Source organism: Scophthalmus maximus, chromosome 12 (genome assembly GCF_022379125.1).
Source record: "Scophthalmus maximus strain ysfricsl-2021 chromosome 12, ASM2237912v1, whole genome shotgun sequence".
Taxonomy (NCBI): Eukaryota; Metazoa; Chordata; class Actinopteri; order Pleuronectiformes; family Scophthalmidae; genus Scophthalmus; species Scophthalmus maximus.
The window spans coordinates 10,634,653-10,651,235 of NC_061526.1; the positions used below are offsets into that span (position 1 = coordinate 10,634,653).

Genomic DNA, 16,583 nt, shown 5'->3' on the forward strand with positions numbered 1-16,583 from the left:
GGTCAGTAGTTGGACTGGTGACAGACTTTGATCTCTTATCTTGAACTTCAGCTGCTCCAGAGCAAGTTCGCCATTCAGCATATGTTACCATGGTGATTTACCCGGGTAAGAAGAGAACCAGCTTCAATGGACGGAAAACCCAGAGTTAAACCTGAAGTTACCTTGATAAAGGCAAATCCTGCTTCAAAGTTCAGGCTTCCACAATGTACTGTAGCTCCTAACTGAAGAGCTGGCAATACAACACATTTCAACACAGCACAAAACACCTAAACAAACCGCCTTGACTGCTAAGAAGCAGATAATTGAACACGTTTGCTTTGCTTGGTTCACCCAACATTTCTTTATCTCCTCTGGTCTCTGATCCTTTTTTCCGCAGAGGTGAGATGACCTCGTCCACACTCGGCCAGTCAGCGCCTCTGGTTGCGAACCTGGAGCCTGGGATTGGGAAGTATGCAGCCATACTGGGGTTGTCGGCTGGGCTGGGGGGAGCAGAGATGGAGCTGCAAAAGATGCTCATCGAGGAGAGGATGAAATGCGAAAACCACAGGACCAACTACCAGATGCTGAAGGCTGAACACACAAGGTAAAGAGTTCATGATTTTTTTTTTTTTACGGATAAGTCCTTAATCAGTCAGTGTCTTTTGGTGTAGGTTTTTTCTTTATGGATATAATTTGTGAGAAATATCAACAACACAGGGAAAAGGTCTGTAGAGATCAGAGATTGCAATGTGAATGTTATAGTGTAGTGTAGTCTTTGTTTCACCAAATACTCTTCTTCGCCTTTTGCCTTGGCAGTGAGGTGTCTGTTGGTGGTATTTTGTGATCATCTCAGCATCCTTCTTTTCTTGTTTTTCTTTTCTTTTTTGTAGCCTGCAGGACGAGTTCACGCGGTCGCAGGAAGAACTGAAGCGCTTGCTGAGTGACAGGCAGGCCCAGCAGGAGAAAGTGCAGCTGCTGTTGGTTGAACTGCGAGGAGAGCTCCTGGACAAAACCAGAGAGCTGGAGGAGCTTCGATTGCAGGTACACGTTGAGCGAGAAGAGAGGAAATCTCAAAGGGTGGAACTTAATTCCTTTGGCTTTAGATTCACACCTGATTTATCAAAGATTTTTTCGTAGAATTCTTTTATGAAAAAATCTAAAATGATCTCCAATTAACCTTCACTGACTTTCTGGATACAAATGTGTGTGTGTGTGTGTGTGTGTGTGTGTGTGTGTGTGGACCAGGTGATGACCCCTCAGCAGTTGGAGTTGCTCAGAGCTCAGGTGCAACAGGATATGCAGGCTCCGGTCCGAGAGATTTTCAAAAAAATGGAAGAGGTATTAGTATTTGGGGTTTGCAAAAAGTTGAGTCGAGGAGGCCTAATGTGCAGTTTCAACGGGAGCAATTTATTTCCATATACTGTTCACAGTACAACGCGAAGATGAGTCGAAGTGCATATGGCTGTACATGACATTTGTAACCTCTTAGGTTGTTCACAACAAGGACGTCAACATAAGCCTCAACAAGATATTGTTTACAACAAGAACGCATCTGCTTCTACAGAGCTTTTTATAATTATTTTAAATGAAAAAAATGTGAATGTGGGACACCGTTCTGCTCTGTGCTTCAGTCTGGTTTGCTGTCCCCATTTGGAGGAATCATTTGGATGAAATCATGTTTATAATGTCAAACCTAGCTTGATATGAATGACTGTCCTGTGTAACAAAGATGTGATTGTGCTAGTTGATTTTCAGTCACTTTCTTTGAGAGACAATATGATTGACATTTAGCTGTGTACTATAATGCAGTACAGCACCGATACAAAGACACCAAACTCAGGACCAGGAAAAACATCTTCCTCATGTTTACTGTCCAGAATGATATTACTCTTTGGAATTTATTGCTAATCATTTACACGAATAAGCAGCATCAAATGCCATCTGTTGAAGAGCCCATTTGATGCTGCTTATTGAGAGAGTCAAGACATTAGCGTTGATTGCCATTTGAAAGTCAGTGCTCTCAAGGGATTGGTGGCTCATTTCCATTTTTGTCTACCTGATTACTCTCCTGTGATGGATTTGTGCAATTTTGGTTTCTCACAGGAGGCGGAGAAGTACAGGTCTGAGTACAGCAAGCTGCGGTACGAGAACACCATCATCAAGTCCCAATTTGAACATGCTCACATGCTGGAGCAGAGGAGGATTCGTCACCAGGCAGAGGTGGGTGAAATCGAGACTAAGTTAATATGAATGGTGATAAACACTCATTTAGAAAAGGAAATCTGAAATATTCCACATCCTGCTGTCAGCTCTCTCACCTGGAGAATGACAGGGTGGACCTTGTGACTTGGTACCAGGGTTCGGACCCACTGCGTGATGTGAAACGAGTGGAGGCCCTGCTGAGGGACAAAGCCCAGCTGCATGTGCAGCTGAAGGGGCTGGAGGCGGAGGTTGGCGAGCTTCGGGCCCGCAATGAAAACTCTGGCCAGCAGGCCGAGAACGTGCAGCGTATCCAGATCAGACAGCTCTCAGAGTGTCAGGCTGCAGGGATGTCACTGGAGGTGAGTCTTGTAGTCGTGCCGCCTACAGGATAATCCTATTTCATTTTGTGTTTGATGATTTTGCCTCGACTGTGTCAGGCAGTAATCGTTAGATCTGATTGGTTGTGTATTTGACAGGCAGAGCGTCAGTCACTGCGCCTGCAGCTGGAACGGATGGAGAGCGAGCTTCAACTGAGCCACGAGCAGAACAGCCAGCTAACAGGGCGACTGCACAAAGCTGAGAGAGAGGTCAACTCCCTCACCTGTGAGGTACACTGCTCTTTGGCCTCTGACCCCTTGACCTCTTTTTACTGACTGTCACAACATTGCAAAAAATCCTTATTTATTGGGGGTAGAATGAGACTTGTTTAATGACGGGGTCCGGCAGATGCTACTTGTCTTCACTGTGTCCTCACTTGTACTTACGTTGTATTTTTTTCTCTTTTCTCAGATTGAAAGTCTGAAACATTCACATAAGCTGGAGATGGCCTGCGTCAAAGTGGAATGTACCCGCTCTAAAGGGGAGGTGGAGAGGGAGAGAGACACACTGCAGGGGCAGCTGGATGGTACACACACACACACACACTCTACAGTACCAGTGACCCCTCTTTCACCTAAATGTATTATTTCCTTTATTATAAACACAATGCAAGTATATGAAAGTATATTTAAGCTTGAGACAGATTCTAAGCTGTTAGAGAGAGAATGTCTCTCTTTTGTCCCCATCACCCTCGGGCTCTCACAGTTAGTCGTGTGTGTCAGGTCTGCAGACTGATGTTGAGATGCTAAAAGCTGCAGTGGAGCGACACAAAGACGTTGTGGTGAAGAAGGATAAGGAGATTGTCCGGAATTTGCAGTCTGCCCGTGAAGAGGAGCACTGCAAAATTGCAACCCTGCACGAGGAAAGGTGAGTTACTGACAAAGGTGGTTTCATTCCCTGATTTCGGAATTTGGAAGATATTCGTACTGTTGTTCTCCTTCAACCACTGGCGCTGATTATTGTAGCTAAGTGGACATTTAAAATTCCTTATTGATACAAAATCAGAAATCTCATTTCTATGCTGACACTCTGCTTCACAATCTTTTCTTTTATTGTCCTCTCTCCATGTGTACATTTCATTTTAGACCTTTCTCTCCTTTTTTCTGTTGTTAGGTTGGAGTTGGAGAACCGTCTTGCTGCATTGGAACAGCAGAGGGCGCTAAAGGATGCTGCAAATCGCGCACAGAAGGAGGAGTGGGAGGAACGTCTCCGTAGTGCCCAGCAAGGCGAAGAGTCGGGCCGCATAGAAGTGCAGACCCTGAGGTCAGTTTTTAAGCAGCTGCATTATCCATCCATCCATCTTCTTCTGCTAATCCGGGATTGTTCCAGACATCCCTTTCCCCCGGCGAATCTTTCCAGCTCACCCTGGGGGATCCCTAGGACAGATTTTTCTAGGGCCAGCGCCACTGCATGTCTGGTGAAACTAATTTAGATCTAAGCGGACCAGAGGGTGTGAGATGATGCACAAAAAATAGGAGTCATCGTTTCTCTTCTCACTTCTCAGCATCTCAATTTTTTCCTTTTCAGTCTCTTCGCCTCAGTTTCTGTTTCTATACAAACTCTAAGGGGAACAGAAACTGGAGCAAAGTGGCCAACTATAAAAATAAATGGTGTCAGTGATTACCAATTTTATGTATGGACTAAACTCTTGCACAAGTGGGGGGAGGAAAAAAGTGGAGCTAGCAAATCGGCAACAAAATAAAGCATAGTGGCCTTATTTTTAGTGTTTTATTTCATGTTTTACTCAGAACCAGACCAGAAAGTCACTTGATGGAGACAAACCAGCGCCTCAGAGAAATCCTGGACAGCATCGGGGAAGAACTGAGGACGACCAGAGGTCAGGCCGAGAGGAGCCAACACAAGGCAGAGAGGTACGTCTTCTGGTCTGTCTTCACGGACCTCTTGTGTAAAACACTTTGTCATTTCCGTCTTCTGACCGTGCATGCTTTCTCCTCCAGGATGTTGGAAGTCCGTCAGGTCGAGTGGTTGGAGGAGAAACACAAGCTGCAGGAGCGAGAGGCTGAACTGCAGCAGAAACATACTCAGGACAAAGAGAAACTGCAGAGGGCAGCGGTGGCCCAGAAGAAGGTACTGCTGCTCCCCACACAGCCTTTCACTTCATTTTTTTTTTGTATAACCTGTCTTCTGTTAATGTGCCTTCAAGAGACTGTAGAGAATTTTACTTTGTTGAAGCTGCAGATAATGTGTGTGTGTTTGTGTCTGTGTGTGTGTTGAATAGAGGAAAGCACTGACGGAGAACAGAGAGAAGAAACTGCAGGATAAGATCCAGTTGCTTCAGGTAAAGATAGAGGAACTGGAACTGGAAGCTGCTGCAGCCAAGAAGTAACTTCCAACTCTCATTATATGACGGAAATAATCATTTTAAACTGCCAGAATCTCTTTCTGTATGTCACTGGTCAAAGTCACACGTCACCCTGACTCTCTCCTGACTCATCTCAATATGATATTTCATGTAAATATTCAATAAACTTTAAACCTTATTATCTTTTTTCCTCCCTTTGTCCAGACGTCCGTCCTTCTCACAGGAACAAGCCCAAGTCCAATGCCCACGCTTGAAGGAGCTGCAGCGACGACAAAACGAGTTTCGACACCTCCTGCTGGACGGTCAGGCTCCTTTCAGCGGAGGCCCAGTGTTACTCACCTCCTCACCCACCTCCTTCCTCCGCCTCGGGCCTGAGGGGCCGTCGTCGTCCAATATCCCGGTAAGCACCACTGAGAAATCCTCTTTAAAAGAGACAGGGAAATAGTCCAGACATGCAATGAAGTCCAAATATTTTCTGGTGCTATGCCCCCAACATGCACTATGCAGGCGCCACAGAATGTTCCTGAAGTTGAGTGAAAACAGCTTTGGTGATAATCTCACGAACATCCTGATTTTGTCAAGAAGCTTCTCTCCTGAAACCAACATTTTGTAAAGGGTTATAGGTCAAATGTTTGCGTTGTGTCACTTGCACGAGTTTCGTCGCATGATCATTTATGTTTACTTGCGCTAGTAACGTGAATAAATGCAACCTGCAAATATTTCCCCCAAACGGACGTCAGGAGAATCTGGATGGCAATTGGCTTTGGCATCACGCAAATATTTTGCTCGAGTTCAAATACTTCAACTCGAGCAAATGATGTGTATTTTGTGTAAGCCAGCGTGAGTAATGCGGAATTCGCATCTTTGTATGTAATCTTTTTGCAAGAAAAAATTTCTTTGTATTTTAGTGTGAACGCACCATTAGTGTTGGTCTCTGTGATGACATCACAAATGTTGCTTTGGTATTTGTTGTCCCAGGAACCTCCTACAGATTGTTGGCCTCAGGAAAACAGCCACTTGGCTCAGATCAGGAAGTGCTGCTTTGACACTGCAGGTTTGAAAATGAACATATTGGACAAAGTGGAGAAGCTGAGCTGCTTCACAACAGTAGAAACAACAAGCGATCAAAGAGTGACTTGTATCTGGATGATCACACAGGAAGCAGGCATAACACAATTTATGCAGCAGTGTCAGTAAAAGCTGTTTCTCTGTCTGCTGCTGCAGGAGGAGCAGAATCAGAGGGAGTTCTCTCTACTCCGTCAGAGGCTTGAAGATCTGGAAAGCGTCCAGCAGCAACAGCTGGAGGAACTTGGATCTGTGGTGCAGAGGGACCAGAGGCTGGTTGCACCAACTGAGCTCACGACTCTTCTTAACTTCTAGCGAAGCATTTTCATGTGAACGCCGACGTGTCTTACTGCAACAGCCTGCGTTGCTAGGATACAAACTTCGCTGTCTTGCCAATTGCCAAACAGTGTCATTTAATTTCTGCTGCCTTCTTTTTTTTTACGATTTTAACAATGCAGGATCAAAAAAAAGAAAAAAGAAGGTAACTTCACTGACACTGATATTAGGAACAGCTTTGGGATGTACTGACTGCCAAGCAGTCAACATGGAGAGAAATAACAGATATGATAAATCATGTTTCTGAGTGGGGCAGCCTTTGCACAGAGAGCGATGTAACGAAGAAGTGGAAAGAACTTTTCAGCAAAAAACATCAAACCGGGGGAGGTCCTCCCCTAAAGAAGTCCATATACAGTGAAATTGTGTTGATGTGTTTGGAGATGTTTCACTGGCGTTTACAGGTTTGTGTGGCGTGGAAAGCGGCGGTACAGAGCAACCGTTTGAAGAAGGCCGATGACAGCAGTAACAGCAACATCAACATTATGTGCATTGCGAAAGTGTGTATTTCACATAAATTACCCATTCCTTTATTTACTTATTTGTGTGGTTTAATAGAAGCTGAATAAACAAAAATCTGCCGATAATCGTAGCTTGCTTGAGGTGGATAACTTTAGGTCAGATCTTATGAATTATCATCACTATATTATAATTATATTATAATATAATAATGGGCCAGATTTAATTTTTATACATGCATCTCTGTGTGTATTTATATATATATATATGTGTGTGTATGTATGTGTATATACATGTATATATATATATATATATATATATATATATATATATATATATAAATATATATATATGGAGATCTGGTAAAGCAAAGTAATTGTGGTTGTTTGTTTAATGAACCAAAGAAATTGAGTATTTTATTTTGAGGTTGTGATAATAGTTTATACAAAGCCCTACGTACAACACAGTCATCTGTGTTGACGAAAGAGGGCTGAATTAGTGAATAAAAACAATTTTAATGTTGAGTTTTGACTTGCTGTTTATTGCCACTGTGACCACGCCCACCCCCAAATCCCCTGCCCCGACTTTCACCTGGTCACCCTGTCTGGTGTGATAGTAATGTGTAAAGCTGTAGGTCATATCTGTTTTGCAGTTGTTATAGAAGGAACTTCAAGAATGTATATATATCATACACGCCAAATGTTAGGTAATCCCGTGTTGAGAAAGTTTGGTGATTTTTTTTTTCGCCCAGCAGTAAAATTCCCATGATGCCACAGTTTGTAGTTCACCGATTAGCCTCCTAGCGTCGGCTAGCAAGGCGAAAAGCCAACAGGGAAGAAAGCAGTCTTCTGTTCAGCAGGAGGTAGACCGCTCCGGGCAGTCAACTGTGCCGACAGGTACAGTAAACTACAGTGTCGGTGAACACTATTTAATGGGGTTGTGTTCCGTTGCTTGAGACCATAATGTGCATAATGACATTAGCCCAGTTAGCAAGCTAAACTCTGTTGTGCTAACGTTAACTACGTGGCTTGCCGGGTTGTCGCTATAGCTAGCATACTTAGCCAGACGGCATAGGTCGCTTGGAATTTTGCTTGAATCAAGATTTTTGTGTGTTTACATTGAGAAACCCCATCTGAACCGTACTAACGCCTGACCGTTATAAGTCAATTTCCCCGACTTATCAACGGAAACGTCGAAGGCCTTTGGATGTTCAATAATGGACGCGCTAACGTAACTAACTGGCCAACTAGCATATTAAGGACATAAAGCGCGACATTTAAAAGCGCATCAACTCTTCTGACTGAATTCAGACCACGACTGTTGGTCTGAACTCGTAACTAATAAGCACATGTCAACATGATTCCCACTGTCTGCAGTGCGGGGTAACGTTACTAACTTGTATTAGTAAAGAGCAGATATTCCTCTTTAGTGACACTTGGCTGGCTGTATTTTTGGATTAGAGTTGACATATGAAACTACATTTTGAGCTGTTGCGAATGCAAGTGTTGTAGTAAGTTCTTCCCATGCAGACAGGAGGTTGTATATGAAGTGGCTACTGTCAAAGGTTCTGCTGAGGCAGACTGTGTCTCCACAACAGAGCCAGCCGCCTGGGAGCAGAGCTAACTAATCACTTGAGGTTGATGGAGGACTGCTTTAGAGGCAGAGGATTGAACAAGTAGCTGGGGGACTCCTCACAGCCACCATGGTTACTAACTGACAACAACGCCTGGCTTCATTTCGTCCTCTAAAAGCACCACACGCTCAGAGGAAGCAGACAGTTCTCTGTCACTCTTAAAGTACCTTTCTTCCTATTGATGATTCGGACTCAAGTGCTTTGCTTGGTTCATCTAGCTTTTCTTCATCGTCTCTGATACTTTTGTCCGCAGAGGTGAGATGACCTCGTCCACCCTCGGCCAGTCGGCGCCCGTGATCCCAAACCTGGAGCCTGGGATGGGGAAGTCTGCAGCCATACTGGGGTTGTCGGCCGGGCTGGGGGGAGCAGGGATGGAGCTGCAAAAGATGCTCATCGATGAGAGGATGAAATGCGAAAACCACAGGACCAACTACCAGACGCTGAAGGCTGAACACACAAGGTAAAGAGTTCATGTTTATTTTGTTTCTTTTACTGATTAGATTCTTGATCAGTCAGCGTCTTTAGGTGTAGGTTTTTTTTATGGGTATGATTTGTGAGGAATCATAAATTAAATCCTGCCAAGTTGATAGGATCAAGGTAACATGTCATGAGAGTAAAAAAAGAATCTCTTCATAACCCACAAAATGTCATCAACACAGGACAGAGGTCTGTAGAGATCAGAGATTGCAGTGTGAATGTTAAAGTGAAGTGTAGCCTGTGTTTCACCATATACTCTGCTTCACCTTTTGCCATGGCAGTGAGGTGTCTGTTGGTGGTATTGTGTGATCCATCTCAGCATCCTTCTTTTTCATAGCCTGCAGGACGAGTTCATGCGTTCGCAGGGAGAACTGAAGCGCCTGCTGAGCGACAGGCAGGCCCAGCAGGAGAAAGTGCAGCTGCTGTTGGTTGAGCTGCGAGGAGAGCTGCTGGACAAGACCAGGGAGCTGGAGGAGCTTCGATTGCAGGTACACTTTGAGCGAGAAGAGAGGAAATCTTAAACGGTGGAACTTAATTGACCAAATACATATTTTTTCAGAGGATTCTCCATTTAACCTCCACTGACTCTCTGGATACAAATGTATGTGTGTTGACCAGGTGATGACCCCTCAGCAGTTGGAGTTGCTCAGAGCTCAGGTGCAGCAGGAGATGGAGGCTCCGGTCCGAGAGAGGTTCAACAAACTGGAAGAGGTTAGGCTTGAGCTTAAAATTTCTCTGAGGTGTTTAAGGCCGAGTGTAATGACCTCAGTTTTGTCTGAATTTAGGACTAGAACATTATATTGTCTCAGGGAAGCGTTTTTAAACTGAAAAGGATCGGTCCCAGCACAGACCCTTGTGGAACTTTTATATGAATGCAAGAGTTATCTATGACTTAAACCATTCTAGTAGTCCCAATAATGTGTTGTAATTCCGGAATAGAATCGTGTGATCCAGAATGATATTACACTATGAAATGTATTTTTAATCATGTAAACGAATAAGCAGCATCAAATGGCCTGTTCTCAACAGGGAAATTGCTGTCATTAGCAGCTGTGACCATTGAGTCCATAGTGAGAGTCAAGAGATTTGCGTTGATTGCCTTTTTAAAAATCATTTATAAGTCGGTGATTAGTGGCTCATTTCCAATTTTGTCTGCCTGATTGCTCCCACTCTCCTGTGATGGATTTATGCAATTTTGGTCCCTCACAGGAGGCGGAGAAGTACAGGTCCGAGTACAACAAGCTGAGGTACGAGAACACCATCATAAAGTCCCAGTTTGACCACCAGAGAGCAGAACATGCTCATATACTGGAGGAGAGGAAGATTCGTCACGAGGCAGAGGTGGGTGTTTGAATCGAGACTAAGTTCTTATGAATGGTGATGAAAGGAGATCTAAAATATTCCACATCCTGTTGTCAGCTCTCTCACCTGGAGAAGGACAGGGCGGACCTGGTGGCTCAGTACCAGGGTTCTGACCCACTGCGTGATGTGAAACGAGTGGAGGCCCTGCTGAGGGACAAAGCCGTGCTGCATGTGCGGCTGAAGGGGCTGGAGGCGGAGGTGGCCGAGCTTCGGGCCCGGAATGAAAATTCTGGCCAGCAGGCCGAGAACGTGCAGCGTATCCAGATCAGACAGCTGTCAGAGTATCAGGCTTCAGGGAAGTCCCTGGAGGTGAGTCTTGTAGTCGTGCCGCCCACAGGATAATCGCATTTCATTTTGTGTTGACTTTGACAGGCTGTGTGTTTGACAGGCAGAGCGTCAGTCACTGCGCCTGCAGCTGGAGCGGATGGAGGGCGAGCTTCAACTGAGCCACGAGCAGAACAGCCAGCTCACAGGGCGACTGCACAAAGCTGAGAGAGAGGTCAACTCCCTCACCTGTGAGGTACACTGCTCTTTGACCTCTCTGTACTGACTGTTACATCATTGCAAAAGTCATTATATTTTGGGGGGTAGAATGAGAAGTGTTTAATGACCAGCAGATGCTGCTTGTCTTCACTGTGTCCTCACTTGCACTCATGTTGTTTTTCTTTTCTCAGATTGAAAGTCTGAAACATTCACATAAGCTGGAGATGGCCAGTGTCAAACTGGAGTGTACCCGCTCAAAAGGGGAGGTGGAGAGGGAGAGAGACACACTGCAGGGGCAGATGGATGGTACACACATACATTACAACTGAACTGACCAATCTTTCACCTCAACGTATTATTTCCTTTATTCTAAACACAGCTGACTATGAAATTATATTTGACCTTGTCAGGCGCCTAAAAGGTCAGAGACAGATTCTATGTTTGTGTTTTGATCTAAATTTGACATTCAACAAAGTGTCAAAGTGTTGTCCACACTGTGACGTCTTGAAGCGTATGTGTAGTGTCCGTCAAAAGAAGAATGTCTCTGTTTTGTTCCCATCGCCCTCGGGCTCTCACAGTTAGTCGTGTGTGTCAGGTATGCAGACAGATGTGGAGATGCTAAAAGCTGCAGTGGAGCGACACAAAGACGTCGCGGTGAAGAAGGAGAAGGAGATTGTCCGGAAGGTGCAGTCTGCCCGTGAGGAGGAGTTCCGCAAAATTGCAACCCTGCACGAGGAAAAGTGAGTCACCTCTCGATCCTTTCAGTTACTGACGAAGGTGGTTTGAATTAGGCCTGTGCCATATCATACTGTCAACGATCATACCGGTATTAGAATTTTCACGTGATTGAAAAAACGTGATATCTCAATATCAATGATATAGCGACGCATAACTGCTGCCTGCAAGCTGCAAATCACCAATATAATGTTCAGAGTCATCATAAATATCATTAATGCAAATTTCCTTGAAATATCGTGATATCATTTTGAGGCTATGTCTCCCACCCCTAGTTTGAATCCCTGATAAGCATTTGGAAGGTATGCATACTGTTGTTCTCCTTCAACCAGTTGATTATTCCAGCCAAGTGGATATTTTGATAAAAAATCAGGAAGATAATTTCTATGCTGACACTCTGCTTCACAGTCTTTTCTTTTATTGACTATTTCTCTCCTTTTTGCTATTGTTAGGTTGGAGTTGGAGAACCGTCTTGCTGCATTGGAACAGCAAAGGGCGCTGCAGGACGCAACAGAACGCACCCAGAAGGAGGAGTGGAAGGAACGTCTCCGTAGTGCCCAGCAAGGCGAAGAGTCGGGCCGTAGAGAATTGCAGACCCTGAGGTCAGTGTCTAAATCTGCTGCATCTACACTACTTGGTGACATCATCTGAACTCCAAGGTTTAGATTCCAATAATCAAACAAACAAGTAGAGACAAACCGATATATGGGTTGGCCGATATGAGCCTTTAAATGTGCATTTGTGTTTACATTTTAGGTAAAATAAATCCATATCATTTGGGCTCTACAAACAAGAACTAATTTTTAAAGGCCAGTGTCACTGCTGTCAAATGTTTGTTGAAACTAATTTAGATCGAGGCGGACCAGATGGTGTGAGATAATGCACCACAAATACGTGCGTAGGTTTCCCTTATCGTTTGCCAGCATCTCAATTTCCGTTCCTATACAGTCTACACAAACACACACAACTGGGGCAAAGAGGGCAACTATCCAAATAAATGGTGTCAGGGTTAGACCACTGTTGTGTGACGACTTAACATTAGCACAATTGGGGGGGGGGGCAAATCTGCAACAATAAAAGGAGCTTTTTTTCTGCATGGTGGCCTTATATTTATTTTGTGTTTTACCCAGAACTAGACTTCAGCAGCAAAGTTTGCAGCTCGAGGAGCTGGAGAGACAGAAAGCAGAGATTGCGGAGCTACAGCAGGTAAAGTGGACAGTCCTGCCTTTTAATAAACAAAAGGAAAACAAAGCATCCTTAAAATAACAGTGATTTTGTTTGACCTAACAGCAGAACCAACATATAGGTGTCCAACTGGGGACGCTGTCGCACTCTGAAAGTGACTTGATGGAGACGAACCAGCGCCTCAGAGAAACCCTGGACAGAGTGAGGGAGGAGCTGAGGATGACCAGAGGTCAGGCCGAGAGGAGCCAACATGATGCAGAGAGGTGCATCTGCTGCTCTGTCTTCACGGACCTCTCGTGTAAAACACTTTGTCTTCATGACGTGCATGCTTTGTCCTCCAGAATGTTGGAAGTCCGTCAGGTCGAATGGTTGGAGGAGAAACGCAAGCTGCAGGAGCAAGAGGCCGAACTGCAGCAGAAACATACTCAGGACAAAGAGAAACTGCAGAGGGCAGCGGTGGCCCAGAAGAAGGTACTGCTGCTCCCCACACAGCCTTTCACCTCAGCAGGTTAGAGAGGAAAATTTTAGTTCTGGGAAAGAAAATAACATTAATCTACACAAAAGTGTTTGTGCTTCAGGGATTTTATGTAAAAAACTGTTGTTGGTGTAATCCGTCTTGTGTTAATGTGCCTTATTTCACACGTCTCCACACATTTTTTACATTTATTCACATCCGGTAAGGGCGCACTCACATTTGGCCCGTGCCATGCTTAAGCGTGATTGTCCCTCCTCCCTCGCTGGCAAGGGCACAATTGCTTATAGCCTCATCATGGAGAGCAGCGCAGGAGCCCACCTCTCTCAACCGGGCTGTACGGTGGTACTGACACTGTTCAAACGAATTAGACTTTAGCCTTGAATCGTGCTTGGTCGGGGTACAAATGCCAAGTTTGAGTGCGCCCTAAGAGACTAGTATTTAACTTTGTGGAAACTGCAGATAATGTGTGTGTGTGTGTGTTGTATAGAGGAAAACGCTGACGGAGAACAGAGAGAAGAAACTGCAGGATAAGATCCAGTTGCTTCAGGCAAAGATAGAGGAACTGGAACTGGAAGCTGCTGCAGCCAAGAAGTAAGTGTCATCTCTCATTATATGACGATAATAATCACTTTAAACTGCCAGAATCTCTTTCTGTATGTCACTGGTCAAAGTCACATGTCACCCTGAATCTTCAATATATTTCATGTAAATATCCAATAAACTTTAAACCTTATTATCTTTTTTTCCTCCCTTTGTCCAGACGTTCGTTCTTCTCACAGGAACAAGCCCAAGTCAGCAAACGTTTGAAGGAGCTGCAGCGACGACACAACGAGTTTCGACACCTCCTGCTGGGAAATGGTGTGAACCACACTACGAGTGCAGTAAGTGATTTTGGATAAAGCTTGTCTTTGTTGTGATTTGGTTAACCACTAGGCCAAAACCGTGGAGTTGCAGCTTCACCCTCGTCTCTTAAGATGTTAAGAGGTGAGGAAATACAACAACAACACTGCTTTCAGCAGTGGAAATTATGGTCCTGCACGCTCTACCCAGACGCCAAAGAAATCTTCCTATTGCTATGAAAGCGTCATGAACATCCTAATTTTGCCAAAAAATTGTGCAGCGAATTCTTTGATGATGATGAGACAGGTATTTCTTATCAGTCACACAAATATTTTAATCAACTTAAAATCCTTCAACTTGAGTTAAGGGACGTTTTGGCTTTTAATGCAATGTCATAATGTAAAAAATTTGTTTCACGATTGGTCTCTCTGATGACATCACAAATGCGTCCAAGGAATCTCCTACAGATTGATGGTGTCATGACAACAACCACTTGGCTCAGATCAGGAAATTGTGCAGAAGCTGGGCTGCTTTACCACAGATTACAATCATAAAGCAGATGCTTTTGTCCCAAGCAACTTACAATAGGTGCTTTCAACCATGAAGATATTACCCAAAAGTGCAAATAAACAGATTCAAGTTATTATTTTTTTTATAATAAATTCAGGGAGTAAAGTGTAGTCCGAACAGGTGTGTTTGTAGTCTCTGATGGAAGCATTGAAGGGATTCTGATGTCAGTGGTGAAAGATTAGACCATTTTCTGGATTCACTCTTGCTCCTTTAAGAGTGTTGGGAAAGTAACCAGTTGTCAGAGAGGTATGGATGAGGTGGGTGGTGACCAAGATGAGGGTATAGGACAGGAAATGAGAAGCAAATGTTTTTTAGCAAAGTTACTGGGAAGAATGGTTGAGAAAATGGGACAAAGTTTGACATTCGAAGAAAGATTTGTGACATTGTCTTTCAGCTGCTTGCAGGGAAGACGACTCTCCACTCTGTGGCAGAGTGGGAAGAGGGGAGAGCCAGCCCTAATTAGAATTGATTTGGGGTATCAAAATCAACCCGCAGACAAGTAAACCATTTTTATCAACCACAAGATAAACAAATTAAATCAAGCTTTTTCTGATTTTTCAAGTGCTCTTGGGGACCCCGCTATAGGACAGTGTGGTGAATGTGAGATCAAGTTGGTTAACAGCCTTGAGTGGGGGAGGATAGTTAAACAAACAGCTCAGCCGTTTACTTCTCTGTGTGGCTGTTGAAATCACAGGAGTAGTAGCAAGGGGCCATCTTGTTAGACCGGAGCACGTCCAAGAGCGCCTGGTGGAGTAACAATGAGATGTTACAGAAGCATTGTGAAGTTTCAAGGGCTTGTCCAGCTCCACAGGGTGCAATTAGGGTTGGCAAGAGAGAAGGATTGGGGCAGGGGTCCCCGCGGCCCGTGGGCCTCCTACGAGGACTACCTAAAAGACTCCCATGTCTTTCTCCGTCTTCTGCCTGCCGCTTTGGGAACCCCACACGCTCTTATGCACTCACGCTCCCTCCGCCCACGCGTCTGCAAGATAAAAGCTTCTGAAACGGATTGAAAGCAACGACAAACTTTACTCTGATCAAAGTGGTCAACAGTGACAAATAGTTACGCAGAAAATGCCCAGTTCTAAAAAAAACAACTTCTACTCAGCTGTACGCATGTCAAAATCCCAGGAGGCTGCATGTGTAAATGCTAACACTAATGTTTCTCTGTCTGCTTCTGCTGCTGTAGGAGGAGCAGAATCAGAGGGAGTTCTCTTTACTCCGTCAGAGGCTCGAAGATCTGGAAAGCATCCAGCAGCAACAGCTGGAGGAACTGGGATCTGTGGTGCAGAGGGACCAGGCTGACCTCTGACCCCCACAATGCTTCCCATTGGACTTGCAATAAAAAGAGCTAGCTCGTCACTGTGCCCTCCGCTCAGCTCCAGGCGCAGCTCTTCAGGCCGTCAAACAGACTTTTTACGTGATGCAGTCGCTCCGTCAGCTCAGGGGGGGCCCCGTCCTCGTTCAGCTTCTCTTTTATCTGTGGAAAAATAAAAAAAACACGTCTTTTGTATTTCTGTTTTTTTTTTTTACTGTGGTGCTAAAGGTGTGAAATACTGAGAAACAAAAACTTGAGAATAAGGCAGACGAGTCTTCTTGCTGTGAATTATGTAAAAAAACAAGCACAACTCTTGTGGTTTGGCTTCTATAAGCCTTTTGCACTTTTTGGAAAGTCCTGCCACTTGCAAACAGGATATGCAAAATCAAAAGGTTTGAAATCTCACTTCCTGTGCACACTGGCACAAGCTCTGCCTCTACATTGTCGATTTCAAAACACTGACCTCTGCAAAGTATCTCTGGACGAATTTGTATAGTTGTTGGAGGGCCGCGGCTTCGTTAAATTCACTGTTGTGCTTCTGAAATCAAAACAAACTGTCGTCATTTCGTCGTGCCGCCATCATCTATTTGCTTATTAACAATTCCGTACAAACGTGGACGTCACCTTTGACTCCTCCTGCAGGAAGCCTTTGAATTCGGAGTGTGTGATCGCTGGCTGGTCTCTTATCTGCTTGTAGTAAGCCTTCACTTCCTGTTTGAACTTGGGGACATCTTTGGCATAGAGGAGTTTGTTGGTTGGGGTGTGCTGG

General features: G+C 44.6%; 2 protein-coding genes across 18 annotated transcripts in view; one reads left to right on the forward strand and one right to left on the reverse strand.

Moving 5' to 3' along the window:
- cep83 (centrosomal protein 83) lies at positions 1-16,009 on the forward strand. Of its 17 annotated transcripts, none has more exons than XM_047336554.1 (16): positions 8,081-8,121; positions 8,626-8,832; positions 9,187-9,337; positions 9,468-9,560; positions 10,059-10,190; positions 10,269-10,520; positions 10,600-10,731; positions 10,886-11,000; positions 11,290-11,434; positions 11,882-12,031; positions 12,560-12,635; positions 12,720-12,877; positions 12,956-13,085; positions 13,577-13,680; positions 13,850-13,970; positions 15,686-16,009. In XM_047336554.1, the coding sequence occupies exons 1-16, from the start codon at positions 8,096-8,098 to the stop codon at positions 15,806-15,808; spliced, it is 2,115 nt and encodes a 704-aa protein (XP_047192510.1). In that variant the 5' UTR covers positions 8,081-8,095; the 3' UTR covers positions 15,809-16,009. The 17 variants fall into 17 exon arrangements, 14 of the variants coding, with proteins under 14 accessions (XP_035467008.1, XP_035466992.1, XP_035466999.1 ...); XM_047336553.1 differs by having other exon boundaries at positions 12,720-12,843; positions 12,956-13,122; XM_047336556.1 differs by having other exon boundaries at positions 12,723-12,877.
- Positions 15,506-16,583, reverse strand: part of plxnc1 (plexin C1) — a 16,202-nt gene continuing 15,124 nt past the window's right edge. The window contains exons 29-31 of the mRNA XM_035610999.2: positions 16,439-16,579; positions 16,278-16,352; positions 15,506-15,976 (exon numbers count right to left, since the gene is read on the reverse strand). Coding sequence (XP_035466892.2) covers positions 15,872-15,976; positions 16,278-16,352; positions 16,439-16,579 — 321 coding nt within the window. The 3' untranslated portion in view covers positions 15,506-15,871. The remainder of the gene's footprint in view (positions 15,977-16,277; positions 16,353-16,438; positions 16,580-16,583) is intronic.

Coding starts and splice junctions, on each gene's coding strand:
- cep83 (XM_035611072.1), top strand. CDS start 127: ATGGACGGAAAACCCAGAGTTAAACCTGAAGTTACCTTGATAAAGGCA. Junction 3,086..3,281: donor ACTGCAGGGGCAGCTGGATG/GTACACACACAC, acceptor CGTGTGTGTCAG/GTCTGCAGACTGATGTTGAG. Junction 4,648..4,798: donor CAGCGGTGGCCCAGAAGAAG/GTACTGCTGCTC, acceptor TGTGTTGAATAG/AGGAAAGCACTGACGGAGAA.